This window comes from Thunnus thynnus, chromosome 5 (assembly GCF_963924715.1).
Source record: "Thunnus thynnus chromosome 5, fThuThy2.1, whole genome shotgun sequence".
NCBI lineage: Eukaryota > Metazoa > Chordata > Actinopteri > Scombriformes > Scombridae > Thunnus > Thunnus thynnus.
In genome coordinates this window covers 11,355,517-11,374,625 of record NC_089521.1, presented here as the reverse complement: position 1 = coordinate 11,374,625, position 19,109 = coordinate 11,355,517, and the positions used below count along the sequence as shown (strand labels likewise).

Here is a 19,109-nt window from a genome sequence, read left to right as displayed (position 1 = left end):
TCCAAAGGTGGAGAGTCCTATACAGCAGGTTTAACCTTTACATACTGTTTGGGTTGACCTGTTTTTACATTTGAGAACAGTAAAAACCACCTGAACACAGTGTTCTTTTAGCCTGATAATTTTATGACTTTTCCCTAAGTGAACCAGAATATACAGAAACGGTAATATTTCAACTTATATGTTTTGTGCAGCTGATACTCTTTTTTTCTATGTAGATTAGTGTTATGGGTTAAAGTTGACCCAAAAAAAATACCATACCAAAAATGTTTTTGCTTTATTTATATTCAAAATCATTATGGCTGTTCAAGGTAAGACAGGACCATAATATAGTGTGACTGTGAATGTTTTCTCTCTATAAACAAATAGCAAAACCTAAAGAATACTTTCTCTGCTCTCTGAAAGCTTTTACAATTAAGGGTTTATCACCCATTTATTAATGACTTATTTATCTATCTATTTATTTATGACATTTATATTAGTGTATTTATGAATGAAAAATGGATTTGTTGAGAAATTTGGTATAGAAACTAATGAAGGGATACTGTGAAGGGCCAGAATATGAACAGTATGTAAGGGTTAAGACTAGAACCTGAGCCTATTTACACAGATGTACATATTTATGGCACAGAGTGAGTCTTGCTGACAGGAATTCATCTACAATCCTTGGCAGCATTTGAGAAAAATAGAAGGACTTGAGTTTAGGTAGGACTTGTGAGCAAAAACTCAAATCAAATGGCACATCAATGATGACTCTCTCTCAGATGGAGCCCAGACAAGCAGCTTGCATTTCTCTAGTCCTGTACAAAACATACCTAGTTGGACTTGAGGGTAGTAACCACGGGATCCATATGGTTGCAGCTGTGGAATCTCATCCACCAGCCTCACATCTGTGAGCTTGCTGGAGAACAGTTCAGTCAGATATGTATAGTTCTTGCTCAAAACAGGACGTTTAATCTCCAGCAGCTCTGTGGAGTTTAACACTCCATCTGGGCTTGCAGAAAGCCATGGTTCGGTGACACTAACTACTGTGCCTCTCTTCTCAACCGTAAACCCACTGCTCTCCATCCATGCACAGGCCACCTCCTCATTCTCCTGGCCATACCTGGTTGCAGAGTTCCCATGAAACCTAGGGAAAAGGTGCTCTCTAACAAAATTGTCTGGGTTAGTAGATGCACGCACAGGGACCTTTTTTGCAGAGCTAGCCGTTACTCTCAATTTTCGTGCATCAAACCACAAGTGGGAGGCGTGACCTCCTCCAAGCCGGCACATTTATCCTCATCTAGTTTCACATACATATTGTACAATGACATGCATTTCTGGCACTGCATGTCAGTGCCATGTACACTATGAGGCTGCTGGAGCTGTGTGGGCGCGGCTGGAATTAGGTCTGGTTCAGCAGAGATGCATTTGTGCAGAAGGCTGCCCACTGGAACATGGGCCACTCCTAAGCTCATCTTCAGTGCTTCATGTGAGCTGTAGGCAGGGGTTGGCGGTAGAGATGGAGAAATGGGCAGAACGTTGTCAGAGATGTCAGCACTTGCCTTGTGGTGCTTGAAACATATATTACTCAGCCTTTTTGGGACTAAATTGCGCTGTGTCCCTGAGTTCCAGTGGCGCTGCTCATCCGTGCAGGACAATCCAGTCAGACCTTTGGACACAGCAAACTGCACCTTTAACAAAGTTTAAAAAAGAACAGTCATGCTTTTTTTTTTAAGGTATTACAATCCTTGTTGTCACAATGCTTCGATAGAAAAAATGGACAGTTCTGTTTATATTGACAACTTTCTTTTTAAACTTACCTTGTTGATGTACTTACCCCAAACAGTCATTCGAGATTAGACTGGCATACTTAGCAGTTGGCAGTGGTTGATGAATACAACCAAGGCCAAATACTTATGTAGTCCGAATGAGTCATTATTATTATTCACAAATTGCTGATGAAGGTTGGAAATCTACATATGTCAGATGGAAATAGAAATGCATGACCTTACTTACCTTCCTTACCTTTACCCAAGCAGTGTCAATGAACAAGAGATTAGACTTATCTGGAAAAGGTTCACATTCTGTTGATTCAAAAATAAAAACCGTTGGTCATTCACAAAATTTCATCTAACAAATTCCTTAGAAACCAATGTTTTCATCAGCTCTTTAGCACTCATGTATAAACAGTAGGTACAAATAAAAAATAAATGAACTGGTACAGCTTCACTGTTAATCGAACTTGAATTTAAATATGACAAACTTGCATCAAGAGCTTTGTGACCACGTCAGATTGCCACAATGTGTCAAACGTCAAGGCAAAACATTATGAGCTAGACAACAGTTCAGTTCACGTTTTGATGTCATATTGTAGTTTAATCCCAAAACATTTAGCACAGCTATCTATGTGAAATAAACAGACTAGAAATCATAATAACCATAGCAAGGATGCAACAGCTACTATGCTATGGCTTTGAATTGACAATTAATTAGCCTACCTTCCATATGATCACCGCTGCGAGGTTGCAGGACTTCCCCTGACCCGCGACACAAGAGCATCGGCCGTCTCAATAGTGCCTGTTGACGTGGTAAGGACCCAGGCAGAGTGACCACCAGCTTTACTTTGACTGGGCTGGACATCGGCTTTCATAAATACCAGGTCCTCGATATGGTGAATTAATACCTTTCCAACTTTCCCACTGTGGAGGTATTGATAAGCATCTGTGCTTTTGTAGTTGCGCATCGTAGACCCATCCACCCCGAGAGACAACACAAAATAGTTAAAAATGTCCTCGTATGTTATATGAGGCCACTTCTTCATGTCGTCCTCCCACTCATTAATAGTGTGAGGGTGTGGCACCAACCTGCCATTTCTGTTTTTTAATGTTTTCTGGAAGTGCTCCCAAGACATCGTTAGTTAGTTAAGCTAACATTAGTTGGCTCAAGCGGTCAAACGGAAGTGCCACACAAAAACGGAAGTTCGACCAACTGTCTACTTCCGCGTTCCAAAATAAGATGAATAAAGTACGTATTCTTAAGCAGAATCAATTATAGTAGTACCAAACCTAATATTATCTGAGCATTTGCAGTTACATAGGCTATGAAAATAGGGTTCTTTCTGGTTCAAAGTCCTACCAAGGTGGCACCTCAATTTAACACCATTTGAGCTCAAGAGTTAGGCCCTGTTCACACTTGGTATTAACATCCGTCTCGGGTGATCCACTCACAAGTGGTCAGCTCTAAATACAGGTGTAAACGTACCCAAGACGCATTGAGGACGGTTTGAGATCTGATCACTCAGACCACATTCGGAGGTGGTCTGGGCCACATGTGACCACATTCATTTAGCAGTCTAAACACAATGCGTCCTGGACCACACTGAAGGAACGCCTACTCAACTGACATCCTCTATTTTCCAGCAGACTAGGCAGGGAATTGCATTGCTGCCTCTGGTCCAAAGCTGTTCAACTTGTTTGATAAAAGGATAAACAAATTAATTTGCTTTTCAAAACGTAATCCACCTACCGTTTTTTTCCTGTTTTTCCCATTCCCCTAAACAGTTTCCCTAACTGACTAACTTGTTTTTCACTTGTCTGACTAACAAAAATAGCAGCTAAACGTTGCTGGATAGTTTCTTCTTTCCTGTCAAGTTGATGACGACAGTTCTTAGTTTTGCTGTTCCACTCGACATGATGAGCTCAGGATTTATCAGGAGGGCGACTGCTTTACTCCAAACAGTATGAATCTGGACTGTGTGTGTGTGTGTGTGTGTGTGTGTGTAAAACAGCTGACCTATTGGATGTGTAGAAGAAAACAGAACATTACTAACATTAGATCCTGACCGACCCTGTCCTGCCCTGCTGTGTCTTGTGCGTAAATGCGCACAGCTTCTCTCAATGGAGAGATGCAGCTGCAGGGAGATCTCTCTCCGTCTTGGGTAATGATGTCAGTTTCGTTTATTTTGCTTTCAACAGACCGACACTCATTAACCAATATCTAACCGGTTAATTTTTAAGAAAAGTTGTGATGTAGCTTTCGTTTGTGGGAGCTGTCCAGCAATCAGTGGTCAGAGCTAGCTTGATTTTCAGCTCATCCTTCTTCTTCCTCTCAAAGTGTTTTCAATGCATTAAGTCACAGAGGCTCTCAATGGCATAACGTACTCGGGCTCAAGGTACGAATATAAATAATAATATGAATACAAGGCAACTCTGATTATCAGACTACCCTACTTTTCCAACAGCTGTTTTTGGAAAAATCACGTTACTTTTTGAATATAACTTACATCATAGTATAGTTACATACTCACACACTCTCCTGACAGGCTTTTGGAAGCGGTCAATAATTATTTTCTCCAGCTGTTAGCATTTATAAGACTGCCTGTTTGTCTTTTTGAGCGCACTATCATTTGTCACAGTGATATTTGGCAGCTTGACATACTCCGTTTCTGCAGTAGAGATGTTGGAAGATGCTTTGGACTCATTTTCACTCGTCATGAATTTATTTCCTTCGCAGCAGAAAAACACGTATAATGAGCCTTCAGAAACTCCTGCAGGTTAAATTGGACTAATGAAACACTTTTAATGCTGAGTGACTAACACTCACTATAAACAGACTTTAAGACACTAGCTAGAGTAGCAACACTAATGCTATATACTTTATCCCAAGCGGCAACCTCCAGGGCTGAAAAATGAAGCCAATGCGGAAGTGCCAAAAACCTGCATTCTATCTAATGTCCATCAGGGGGCGACTCTTCTGGCTGCAAAAAGAAGTCCGAGGGTATGGAAGTCTATGAGAAAATGACCCTATTTCTCTCTTGATTTATTACCTCAGTAAACTGTTTCCTAATGAGTTTATGATCTCAATTGCTAGTTTCAAGTCTTCTTCAATACAGCATGGTGTTCATTTTGTAAATTATGGTCCCATTTAGAGTAAAAAAGACGATAAAACAGCATATGCTATAGGGCGTGGCTACATTGTGATTGACAAGTCGCTACCATGGCGACAACGTTGACTATGTGACGTAACCATTCCGTATAAGCATAGTTGCTGCTATTTCACAGTGCGTTTTCAATTCACTTAAGTTAATTAGGGACCGAGCCCAAAAGGCAGAGGACTACTGTAAAACAGTAGTCTACTGTACTGTAAACTACTGTTAAACAGTAATCCTCTTTATGTCTGACCACTTTCAAACCTGTATCAATGGATTTGCCATGAAATTTCCTACTACAACATGATTTTTAATGTAAAATTTGGCCAAAGTCATGGGATTTATGAAGAGATTTCACAAGAAACGTACTCTAAAATCCTCCTCTCCAACAGCTCCTGGTGATGTCACTCCCTAAGTGCGATACACACTCATAAAATCACAGGAGGAGCAAGAAAAGACTGTAAAAGTCAAATTCTAATATCTCAAAAACAGTAAAACATAGAAAAAACATGTAAATTCAAGATTTGTAGGTCAAAGTCTCGTGACTCATTTAAAGTTCAAAGTCTGTATCTAAAACTATGTGGAAGTAGTAAAAAGGTGTTCAAAAAGGTGTGGGTTTGCTCACACTCTCCATTCAAATATATGAGTATTGTTCTGTTTCCAGCTGCAGTTACTTATTGTCTCTACACACCTGACAGTGCACATGTCAATCAAACTTTCAAAATAAAAGCACACCACACAAGAAATATCCCTCATTTTTCATGAGCAAAATGATCTGATCCCGACGGGCCAGAGTGCGAGGTCACGACCAACGCTGCTTGCAGCTTTAATTGTGACATTGTGATTGCCTAAAAAAAAGTCTTTCAGCGTTTGGTTTTAAGAAAAGACCCACCAATGAGTCGGATGATCCGTTTTTCCGGTGTGTACATTTTGTTTTCACGGTTTTAGGCCTGTTTTTCGCTAGCGAAAATTAGCATTAGCATTAGCATGGCCACTGTTAACCATAGATTGTAAATGCATCGTGCTAACAGAGTTAGCAGCTAGCGTTATGGTCAGCTAAACCCTCTCGTCCAAATATGGTCACTTCTGGCTCCAAATATCAAAGATGGCGACGGCCAAATCAAAGATAGCGGTGGTTAAATCGCTACACTCCAGGCTTCAAAACGGCAGTTCACAAACCAATGGGTGACGTCATGGTGACTACGTCCATATTTTTTACAGTATATGCTTTATCTATTCAAAATGAATATCTGATGTTGTGAACACGTAACTGTCTAGCCGTTAGCGGACTATGTATGCTATAGACCGGCATGCCTAACCATCAAAAATATTCTCAGCGGTTAACCGCTGACATCCCTAGTCTCAAACTTTGTCAGTAAGGCCAAAGGCGTTTCAGTATCTTTGGTTAACATAACTTACTATAATGTCACTGCTCCAACTGGCTCCACTTTCTCGATTTTTTTCTTTTTGAGCGTCAATGTTGTGCTATCCGCGTTGTTTATTGAGCAAAAATATCAACCTTCAAGTTAGCGTTAAAGCAGCTAAAACGGTTGGTCAGGCTCGGCTATTAGCTGGCTGTTGTGACTCTAACGTTAGCATTACAAAACACGGTGAAAAGTTTGAAAATACCAATGAAAACATCCTCCTGACAAGCAAGTAACATTAACATCGTATCTTGTGGCAGTTATCACTAAGACACTCACTTGAAAACATACCTGCTTTTTCTCTCTCTGAAGCCGGTTCCTTCTGGGACCAGTTGATGAATCAAACGGCTGAGTTTCCTCGACTTTTCTTTGAGGACCGCTCGCGCACCTGTACATTGATAGGATACTTTGCCTGGCTACGTGCTCTGGTCAAAAGTAGTTCTAGTTAAAAACACAATGTTAGTACACTGTTGTGATGAAGAGGAATAAGCTTCCAACCGAGATTTTTTTTTTCCAGAGTAAAGTTGAGTAGGATATGTAGGCTATTAATAAACTACTTATGAGATGATGATCTGAAAATGGTTTAAGTGTGGATATGATTAGTATGCCTTCACTGATACAAATTGTGTGTATTATATATGCCTGTAGTGTTTTAATTTGAAAATTGGGCCGGCCCCGTATATTATTTAAACTATTATTAGTTTAAATATTGTATTTTGCTCAGTGATGAGAATGTTGTAGTTGCTGAGGATATTAAGAACACTTTTGATGATGAATTGTATAATATTTTTATGCTGTATGGATTTGTCCCGATGTCTTGAATGTGACATTGAAGGCCACATTGTAAATAAGTAGTTAATACTTGAATGCAGTGCTCAACAAGGAAGGTCAAGGCTCACAAGGGGACCTCAGGGACCAACCAGGGGGGCCTTGAGATGACCGTAAATTATTGAAAACTTTACTCACAGAATGCTTTAATCACAAAACATCAAGACATAAGTAACCTAATTATTTGACTACATAAATAACTCATAACAGTTAATATATGAATATAATGATAGCCTATTTATTGAAGTTTGTGACATCATTTTGGGGACAGACTTCCTGAACACCTCCTACTGTTCAGCGTCCTATCAGCTTACATTCATTCATGGACTACAGTCTTACCTTTATCTCATCCTCCAATTGTATTCCTCCTCCCACAGAATTTAAACTGCACCTGACAGCTCTTAGCATCCAAGCTGTCTTGTTGCATCCCACCACCACAGATTTTATATGGGTTAGGTTACTGGTAAATAAACAGAGTATTAAATAATAAGTGGAGGGGATAACAAGGGGATGTGTTATCCTCAGGAAATACTCTGTATTTTAATGTATTTTTTTATTCTTTCCTCAACTAAACTAAACTAACCTGAAGAACCTCTAAAGAACCTCTAAAGAACCATACAGGGGCTTAACAGGTTCTTTGTAAAGCAGTGGTGCTATATAACACCTCAACCACCCCAAAGACCCACTGAAGAACCACTATTTTTTTTGTTTGTAACTAATAAAGGGTACAGTAATAATTGCAATCATGATTCAATTCCAATGTGAGTATTTTTTGTTACTTGTGTTAATTCTGTGTAATTTGTGGGAAATTGGAGCCCTTTGCCCTGACACATAAACTGAAGTTTGACTGCACAACACCAGGGTTCACTGTTGCTCCAGAAAGACCAACCTGCTGTCAAATGCAGAAGCTACAGTCTCACTGCATCTCAGACTTAGCCTCAGTCCCACAGATCAGCGAGCAATCTCCAGCATGAACTAATTATTCTCTACCACCAGTTTAGGCTATTTCCATCAATTAGACTATTTTAAGACTGGACCTGGAAATTGTAGCCTACCGTTATTTGCAGTGAACTGGTTTTTGCCAGTATTAGTGTTATTTCCAGTACATTCAACTCTCACTACACACCTCACTGCTGCTGTTTGAGAATAAAGAATGATCCTGCTGTCTTTTAAACAACCCTTGTTCATCTGCAGGTGTTCATCTCGGCTTTTATTTAAGTTAGTACTACAAAGATGCATTTGCGTTCATGCAGACTCCAGAGCCAGAGGTTTAGGGTGGAACAACAAGGTAAGACCCTGTCAGTGATCCCAGGGAGTGACCTTGAAAGTAATTCAGATCTTTTCAATGAGTTCTCCACCAGAGCAACAGAGAAGGAAGGATACATTATGCATGCAATCTATTATTAATGGTCTTGAGTCATGTTACGATCAGACATGGGCCCTCAGAAAATATCTGAAAAGCCTGATCCTCTTGAGGACGTGTCCTCTAAACATGGTTATATAAGAGCAGCTGCTTCTATATTATGTGATTTATTATTTACTGCAATTTCTATCATTCTGTCATTTTACTTGCTGTAACATTTGATAGGATTTCTGCATTTATGCCAATCTAACATTTTGGGAAATAAACTTTTTTCCCCCAAAATCTTAAGAATAAAGCAACATCGTTTTCACTTTTTACATCGACTTTTATTGATAAGCTTAATCATGAGCTACATCAATGACTTTCTATTGATCCCGTAAAACGATCCAATTAAAACTCTTTGCTGCTTCATCCCGAGAGTCCATTGGCTGACAGCTGTTCTCGGTTCTCCACAGCCCCGCCTCCATCTGTCAGGCACTGCGCTGGTAAAACACAGTGTGACTGTTGATGCGCTGTAGTGAGATAGTACTCTATAACTTTGTATGACAGCCTTGGATGGACTTTTCCTGAAATAAGAATAATAATACAAAGTCACCAGACGTCGTGCAAGGCGCGTGCGTATCCATACTCCACCGTCTTGAATATTTTCCTGCACTTTTGTTTTCCCAAGCCCTCTTTTACAGTATGAAGTGCAGTTATGGCAAGGAGTAGCAAGTCAGTAACGAGGACCCTGGAGGATTTGACGCTAGACTCGGGTTATGGTGGAGCCGCCGACTCCTTCAGATCTTCCAGTGCGTCGCTGTGCTGCTCAGAGGCACATGGGGGGAATTACTGGCATTTAACTGACTCGATGCACAGTCGACACAACAGTCTGGACACTGTTAACACGGTCCTGGTCGAAGACGCCGAGATCCTGGAGTGCACCGGGCAGTGCGCTAAACTACCCGAGCTTGAGGATGTGCCGTGGAGCCTCGGGGAAGTGGCGAGCGCACTGAGCAGGGACGAGGAGATGAGCCTGCCGACCCCTCCACAGGACGTCCTGCTCAGGCTCTCGGTGCTGGTTAACCGGGCCCTGGTCAGGGTCGCCAAGGAGGCGCAGCGCCTGAGTTTGCGCTACGCTAAATGCACCAAATATGAGATCCAAAGTGCCATAAAGATCGTCCTGTCGTGGAGCGTCTCGATGAACTGCATCAGCGCGGCCCTCGGTGCCTTGTCCCTGTACAACATGAGCACGGAAGAGGACAAGTTCAGCCGCGGCAAGTCGGTGCGCTGCGGACTCATCTTCAACGTGGGGAAGTTCTTCAGGTGGATGGTCGACAGCAGGGTTGCGGTAAGGATCCACGAACACGCGGCGATCTACCTGGCTGCGTGCATGGAGAGCCTCTTCCGCGAGGTGTACGCGCGGGTGCTGCGCAGTGCGCTGCTGGAGACGGATAACGGGATCCCCAAGTTTACCGTGGAGATCCTGGAGCAGGCCGTCAACAGTGATGCAGAGCTATGGGGGTCTCTGCAACCCTGGCAACACCTGATCTGTGGGAAGAATGCAAGCGGTGAGTTGTGAACACTGTAAGTCATGCAACAGGGTCCGTCTGTTCTCCATATCCTGATGCACTTGCAGATTGTGCATGTGTGCAAGTGCATCATCCCTGTGCGTGAATGTCACTTGAAGAGTTCCCACTCTCATCTCATTGATGCTTATAACCAAAAAACAAGGTAAAGGCTTCATCACTGGATTTACTCCTAATTAATGTAACAAACAGAGTTGAAATCTCACTGCAACATAAATGGCACTACATAAATGGCACAATTGTGAGTCCCTGATGGGAACACCACAACTTCTCTTTGGTTGAGAAACTGTTTACTTAAAATAAAACACATCAGCGAAAGAGCATTTCTGCAGCAGAAATTGTGCTTTTTCTTCTCAGAGTGCAGCAGCTGCAGGGTTGCAGACAGGTGATGACTGAGTAGAGATCAAGGGCCACCAGCTAGCTTCCTCTCTCATGTGTGGTGTAATATTGCATAGACATTATTCTCTGATATCCTTCTCATATGTGGCTGTTTTGTTAATGCACAAAATGATGGTATCCCCAGGCTTAAATCCTCACTGAGAGCTTTCATTGAAAGGGACTCTCCCTGCTGGTTTCCTACAATGATGCCCTGCTGATGTGAGTTTTATTCTTTTCACCCAGAGAGGAGGGAGGCCTTTCATTCCTGCCTACATTTGCTGATTCTGGTCCTCATAATACCTCCCCAGTAGTTTTCACATTGGCTTTCCAAGTGTTCAGAAATACCTTTTGGTGTGCACTTTGAAAGTACAAGTGTAATTGTATTTAGACTTCGCTGCTGCTTAACTGGCAATACATCACAAACCACTCTAAAACATGCTTGCCCCTGTTTTGATGGCTGCTGTAAAAGTGCTGCTGTGGCTCCTCTTGCAACAGGTTTACGTAATGAAAGGCCTTGGGGGGCCTATGTGCTATCATGCATTATGCAGAGTGATGTGAATAAAACTGAGTTATAGAGTGAGAAAGAGAGACAGACAGACACAGAGAGAGAGAGTTTTAGAGACTCTGTATTAATAAATCACCAACAGGCACTTGCAGAGCACTTAATTTCACTGTACCTGTTTGATTTAAAGGTGTGGTATAACAACACTATGCTCACCACAATACATGACACATTGCATGGCTTGTTTCTGTCCTACGGTCAGAATCAGAATCCTGTAAAAGTGTTTCTATTTGCACTGATTACAATATATATTAACAGTACAGTACGTATTGACACACAATGCAAAAATGCCAAGACTGCTTACATATAGTTCTAAGCAGTCAGTGATTTTTTAATTTTTAACAGGGGGCCAAATGGGAGCACCCCATGGCTACCTATGGCTACTTTTCACTTTAATCATAAAGATGACACTACTCTATATAAATGCTACAATAGAATTGAGTATTTATAGTATAGAGAATATTATAGATCCAAGATAAAACTGACAGAAGGGAGGGACTTAGAAAAAAGGGCACAATTACAAATCCGTCTGCTACTTCAGCACCACAGACAGCACCACAGATTCATCAATACAGAACACAGTTTGGCTACTTATATTTCAGAGCCATGGTCTGGGCCATAGATTCTAACTTGCACAAACCTCAATCAGATAAAGGATTGAAGAGTTAGGCAGACTAAACTAACATATTCAACTAAACAACCCCTCTGTCCCTGCACTCTGTCTGCTACAAAGGGATGGAGAGGGGGGATGGCAGGTTAGGGGGATTAAATTTGGTCATTTTGCTAACGTGGAGACTATCATCCCCCCTCATTCCCCCTTAAAATCACCTACTGGTTCTAAGAGAGAGCAATAAAACATCAGAGTTTACAGTGTGAGCACATATCGTACAGTACTAAATGTATATATTCAGTCGTCAGGCCACTTGGCATGCAGCAAGGTTCCAGCAGCTGTAGAAGAGGTGTGGTGAATGTTCAGTGGTGCATTGGACCAGTGAATAGGTGGAGATGCAAGTAAAACATCTGGAGCACGTGGAATATTGACGTAATGCCCAAGGCTAAGTGGCCTGAATTTTATGTGTGGTTCATCAATTAATAAACTTTAAGCCTGATAGGTTTACAGACACTAGAGGTGTGTGTCCGTCAGGGTATCTCAGGATGACTGGTCAAGTTAATATAAGACGTTCCATGTTGTAGAGGATTTCGTCCTCCACCACATTTCTTACACTGACACTGCAGGACCACTAAACATCATCTATCTGCAGTGACAGATAAGGCTGAGACATGATCACAGCATTTGTTGTCTTCCCAGTAAAACCATACAGCAAGTTAATTCGAGGGTGGGTTGACCTTAACTGAGCCACCGCCTGCCAAATTGAACCTCCATATTGCTCCATCCATTCTCTCTGTCTCTCTCTGCCAAGTGGGAGTAATTGAGGTGATTTTTCCATATTATGCTAACGCTGGTGACCCAGCTTTGTGAGGAGGCCTTTATGAATATCTTTATTGCATCTCTTCAAACCAAAGCTGATTTCCTTTTGTGCTGTCATAAATTCAATAAGGTAGTCACTGGACCGGATGTTTTCCCTTTTGCACTTTTTAGCTTCTAGCAGGTACCTCGATAATGAGTTAAAGAGAAGAGCAGTCCAACAAGTAAAAGAAGCTCTGTAGTCTTGGTTGCATCTGTACTGTATATACTATAGTATGTTATATATTGGGATGCATGGATTTACTGTATGTCTTTGTTATTAATCAGAGAGTAAAGAAAAAAGCTTGTTCATGTTTCTTTTATGAATTCACATGACAAGCCTCAACACAGGATCCATATATATAAAATGTCTGTTCTCACCTACTGCAGCTTGCAGTTCTGCATTGGCAAATCTAGCATATGGCAGGCCTCCCACACACAAGCCCAACACACACACACACACACACACACACACACACACACACACACACACACACACACACACACATACATCAAGATGTCAGGGGCTCCTCTCGCCATGTCTGACTCAGTGTTATTTGCAGGTGGGTGTTGGGTTTCCCTTCTTCGGCTGTGGTATCCTGTCAGAACAGGAAACCTCTCTATAAGGTGGAATATTTCTTATAGCTCCCACTAGACCCAGGAACACACTGATTCTTTGATTTCCTTAACGACATGTGCATGTCACCGAAAATATCTAGTAGAATATGATATCCGGTGCTCAGGAATATGTCCCCCGAGGACTAGTTTCTAATCACGTTAGGTGTGAGATGACTTGGTGATGGACCTTTCAAGTCTAGGCAGAGCTGATTTGGTTAAAAGATTTAAAGGAACATTTCACCCTAAATTCATTTAAAATAAGTGTAGGTAATGTACTTTGCAATCCCAGGCCCATTTTGCATTATGCAGAGTGATGCAGTGGTATTTGTTTTTTTGTTTTTTTTATTCTCACAGAGGTGGCCAACCATACATGAACTGATTTTGATATATGTACATTGCTGCTACAGTTTACATGGATAACAGTCTACAGAGAATTTTTAGCAGACTAAATCATCAAGAGTAAACATTCTTTACTTACAATACAAAGGCGACCATTTCTGGAGCGCTCCACCAAGTAGCCTTGTAAGCTTGTGGATAATTATGACCTATTTAAGCTAATTTAAGCAACTATTATGAATATTTTTTATGCTAAGAATGAATGAAGTTATTATGTCTAATGTGTCACAGCAGGCAGCTGTTTTCAGCAGAAAGTTCTCATAAACCCCCTGCACCCTACCTGCCCAACACCACACAGCAGACAAAGTTAACGGCTAGTTGGTGAACTTAGTGGAGAATTTAGCTGTTTTTTTAAGTCAGGAGTTGGTGGAGTCCAAAACAGACTTGCATTCGTCATGGTCGGAGCGTCCTAGTAGCCGAATGGCTACTGCGCATGCCACGTAATGACAACATCCGTGGTTCGAGGGACCTTTGTTGCATGTCATACTATAACTATCCAATGGAGGCAGAAATGCCCAAAAAATTTTTTAAAAACCCAAAACTGTCATTGTTGCCAGAAGCATGACTCCAAATGTAAGCTTATGACTGCGGGATGTGTAAATATGCAAATATTTGCTAACATGTTCACCACAACAGCTTCATTAAGTGATATGTCAACATTGTGTTTACAGCTTATTGTAATGTCCCCCAATAGCCAAAAAAAAGGGAAAAAAAATCAGTTAATGCAGGTTTAAAGAAACATTGCAAAATCTTTACAAAATCAGAAAAAATGTATTAGTTTGTAGAGTATATTAGTTTGTAAATTTAGTTAATTTAGTTAATAAATTTAGTAAGAGCAAATTCTTAATCAAATAGGGAAAACTTTTACAGTATGTATCATTTTTTTTCTAGTCTTTTATTCGTTAAAGCCTGTGAAGGAAACTTGCAAAAGTAATACCCTTTTCTAAACACATGCTGAAAGAAATGCTAATGTATTTTCAGTGTCAATCCTGCAGCATCACAGAACCATTGACATTCATCAATCATACAGAGAGAAATCCGTCATAGAGCGGGCATATAAATGTAATATCTAGGAGAAAGGGTTGGACAGAGATACTAAATTCAACACTGTACGCAGCCTCAGTAGATTTCAATGCAGCCACAACTTGTGAACATGTGAAATATAACACTGTTGAGGGGTAATTTGAGGAAATTTGAACAACTAGGCATGCAGCTCTGTTGCACTGTTCTCTCTTCACTCTCACTTTTTCTTGGCTGGAAAACATTCTTTGCTATCACCTTCGATAATGCACATTCTCTCCAGCACAGAGAGCACACCTTTCTTAGTCAAAAGGCACTCTGGGTAATGTTGAAAATCACCAACTGAACAGGCAAAACTGGGCACATAAAAATAGTAAATTATTGCACTGAGGCACATCCCCCTGGAAACCACTGAAACTGTACAGATCGATGATATCTAACAGCGTGTAACTCAGGTGGGTTTTTTCCTTTTTAAAACATGCTTTTAAATGTTGACATACAGTCAGCAGTTTACATTCAAAAGTAAGACCTCATGTTGATTATTTTCCCAGAAACAGATATCACATGTAAAAACCAGTACTATGTTGTGCAAAGGAGTACTTGTTGAGGATATGATGTGTATGCTCAGTTAGACATTGGAAAGTATCATCACTCTCACAGCTGCAAAACACTGACATTTTACTGTTCTTCTACTATGTAGCTTTGTGCTGTTTTTAGTAGAGCTCCATGTGGGTGAAAAAGTGCAGGACCCATTCTATTCACAGGTCTTTTGTTCCTCATCCAATAGCCAGTGTTGCTGTTGCGAGGTCGGTGCCTGGCGCACACATGCTGTGGGGAAGGCAGGCAGACAGGAATGACTGCGGTCTACAATGGTACCACGCTGTACCAGTGGAGACCAGTCCCCATTATGTCTGGGAGAGAGATATAGCATATCTGTGCTAGGGAAACCCTTACACAGCAACAGATACAGGAATAACAGGCAGCAGCAGACACTTTCATTCAGACCTCATGCACACAGAGAGGGACGCACACACTCACAGAGTCACCCATGCATGGCCCAGGAGCAAGATCTGGTATTAATCGCGAGGTTGGGAAGGGAATGAGGAATGCTGATCTGACATGGAGTCTGGTACGGGGAGGGAGAGCTCCAGCCAAGTTTACCTCAGTTGATTAAGAGAAGACAGGTGATAGAATACAGTTAATTCTGTGCTCAGCTGGCAGTGCCTACACATCAGGTGTCTTCTTTTCATCTGCAACCATCAATTTTTTCTCATGCACCTCAGAGGAATGTGTTTCAGTTGCACTGTATCACTCTTCTGTGTGTGTTGATACATGAAGTTGACTGGCTGACAAGCTCAGTGTCAGTCATTCACTTTATGAGTGTGTCTGCAACCATTATACACAAAATGAAATTGAGCGCCCCAATGGCATGCCCTGTTTTTAACAAAAAAAGAATACAATATTTAAATTTGGGCCAGTTTAATCAAAATTTATGAACAATCTCTTCGAGGCTAAAAACCACATCCACCTTTCTGTGATGTCATTTGAGAAAACAGCACTGGAGCTGCTTCCACTAAGACTAATTTTGTATATATTTCTAGTTTTCATGCTTGACCTTTTACGCTGAAATTATATTTAATCCATTATAGCCCTGACAGTGTCAACCCAGAAAGTCTGCACTCATTGCTTTAAAATCATTCCGCATAATGTGTTTAGCTTCCTATTTATTGTCAGTGGGAGGTTTTGCTGCTTTATTCCTGACTTGGGAAGAAATTTGTTTCCCTCTTGGACAGATAGAGTTCAATCTTCTGGGATGACAATGATTTTACAGAAAGTTTGTTAGTACACAGGTAAACAAAGGTGGCACCTCCACATTTCTCAGTAATCTCAATTAGCTCTTAAGTTAATATATTTAAGTAAACAATGAAAGTATACCAAAGCTGGACCAGAATTGTTTAACAACTACTCTGCATGGAGCTAAATCCATTAAAGCCGTAGCTAAGAATGAATTGTTCATGATGTTGACTTTGGAAGAAAAGCAAAGGGAGAGGAAGAGGCACAGATGGCAAGGATCAAAACAGGAAAATACATAAGAGAAGCTGTGGGTGACAGATGAGACCCAGACAAGCAATGTCTTCTTATTATAGCAGGAAGAAGAGCAAACAAGTACCAGCAAGTGGATTAGTTAGGTGAAGCATCAGTATCTACCACACTGTTGTTTTTTTCAGCTCTGAATTCCTATTGTTGCATGGAGAGGAATGATCCAATTTAAATAACAGCCACTCTGGCTGAAAATTATGAAGAAGATACTGGTAAACAAGCTTTTAATTTATATTCCCTCTTTGATGTGAGTGGCAGGCGAAACTCAAAGAAATTGTCTTATCACTATTAGAAAAGTGATATGTTGGATAGCGAAAGCTACACGTCGGGACATGTCAAGATGCTTCTGGATTCATAGTTAGTGAACTTTGAATCAAATTCCAAGATATTGACATATCACACACAAACACACACATACAGTACTTCCACCAATTTATAGCAAATAAATTACACAATTACCCAGAAATGCTAGAGTTCTGTCTCATACGATGGACTTCACCAGTAACAAGCAACATTATGCTAATCCAGTTAGGCCTATCTCACCTGTTGTTGTTTTTTTTTTTTTTTTTAACTTATTTTATTTCCTTTTCTCAAGTGCAGTCATACAGTACAATCAGCTTTTCAACTATTTATATTAATATAGGTGTAAATGAAGAAATGTTAAGGGTCCATTCATGATTTTTGACCTTCCATCATGTGTCCATACAGCCTTTATCAGTGCATGGGAGCCATTATTAGTGCATAAGTAAATGAAATGAATAATAATAATAATAATAATAAAAAGGTAAATAAAAAAGTAAATAAATAAATAAAATAAATAAATAAACAAATTTTAAAAAACAAAGCAAAACAAACAAAAAGTTACAAATACATACATACGTATATATACACCAAAAAAAAAAAAGAAGAAGAAAAAAGTAAAACTTCAAGTAAAACTTGTTTACATTTAAATAAGAAGACGAATGGGAACATCATTCTCCTCAGAGGGAAAGAAAAGAAATAATAGGTGACCATTTCGTTAAGAACACCTCTGTCTTTAGCGATGCGCTCTCTGTATGTGCAAATCCTTGTCTTGAAGTAGATCAAGTGAGGTATGCAGCAGATTTGTTATGAATGTAACCATGTCACCCTTCTCCTCTCCCTCTTTTACTCCATATATGTGTAGATTATTCCGTTTTGCTCTGGATTCGAGATCTTCACATCTGGCAGAAAGTTTTGCCTCTCTGTGGAGCAGATAGTGAATGGCTCGCTCGTGTCGGAATGTTTAGTCCTCCGTATCACTCGTTCTCTGTTCAACCTCCGCCATTTGTTGCTCTAGTTTAGTCGTACATGCCCGCACATCTTCGAGGGCAGATTCAACCCTGCTTAAAGTAGCCTTTGTGTCTAGAGAGGCTTCTGTGTGTTCCTGTCGCAAGTTACGTAATTCTGTTAGCACAGCCGCCATGCTTGCTTCAGTGTGCACTTCACCTGTGGGTGACGGTGTTTGGTCTCTTTTGTCGTCTTTCTTGGTTGCTTTGCCTTTCTTTTCAGCCTCCTTTTTTTGGTTGGACATTGCGGTATTACTCAGAAGAGTTGGCGTTGAATATTTGTGAATAAGTCGTGATTTAGCTCGTTTTTCAGGGGTTTCATCCCACTGCAGGAGAATCAAGCTGCTGCTCGGCTCATGACGTCACCAGAAGTCTCACCTGTTGTTGTTTAATCACAGTAACGCAAAGTTGACAGTCAGAGGACCTGCCAGCAGCAACATCACCGATAAGTTCATTAACAGAGAGAAAACCATCTGTAGTGACAGTTAGCCTCCTCTGGGTGTGTGTGATAATCCTCAGCTGATAATACTGTCATATCAGGACATCATCATTTCCCAAATCTACCAGCAGCCCAGCACCACACAGAGCAAGTCTGTCAGCAAATCAGCGTGAAGAGAAGCTCTTATCGGCCCAGAGCACCCATTGAGTCCTATTTGACAACAGCTTAGATGAGTTTTTTTTGGGATAGATCAAGACATTCATCAGAGACCTCACAGTATTCTTCACTTTTTGTCCAACTAACTTCAGCTTCAGTATCTCTCACTCAATGTGGATCGCTGGGTGGAAATATATGATGATATTTTTGGAAATATACTTTTTTGCTGTCATGCCCAGAGTTAGATGAAAAATGAATACAACTAGCAGCAAGCTCAATTCGGGGGCTAACCCACACCTGCCAGTAAACTGCTGTGCACTGCCCTTTAACAGAGATTGGATTGATTAACCAGATGTACATTTTCCAAACCAACCAATAAATCTCACCTTTGTGTTGCTTCTCCAAGTTTGATTTCAAGTGTGGAATGAGCTCATTTTTTCACCTAGTGGACGTTTGGGGGGAAAACTGCCCTCTGGCCTCAGGGGACAGTAATGTGCACATTATGGCTTGACGTCCCAGACTGAGGGTCAGAACTTCGCTGCACTTGAGAACTTGCCAAGTACAGGTGACATAATGTTG

General features: G+C 40.9%; 2 protein-coding genes across 2 annotated transcripts in view; one reads left to right on the top strand and one right to left on the bottom strand.

Moving 5' to 3' along the window:
- cry1b (cryptochrome circadian regulator 1b) overlaps positions 1-6,716 on the bottom strand; it is a 40,292-nt gene extending 33,576 nt beyond the window's left edge. The window contains exon 1 of the mRNA XM_067589214.1: positions 6,622-6,716. The gene's annotated coding sequence lies outside the window, so the exon portion shown is untranslated. The remainder of the gene's footprint in view (positions 1-6,621) is intronic.
- A 2,290-nt stretch (positions 6,717-9,006) lies between these two features.
- btbd11b (BTB (POZ) domain containing 11b) overlaps positions 9,007-19,109 on the top strand; it is a 71,082-nt gene continuing 60,979 nt past the window's right edge. Inside the window, exon 1 of the mRNA XM_067589210.1 lies at positions 9,007-10,071. Coding sequence (XP_067445311.1) covers positions 9,219-10,071 — 853 coding nt within the window. The 5' untranslated portion in view covers positions 9,007-9,218. The remainder of the gene's footprint in view (positions 10,072-19,109) is intronic.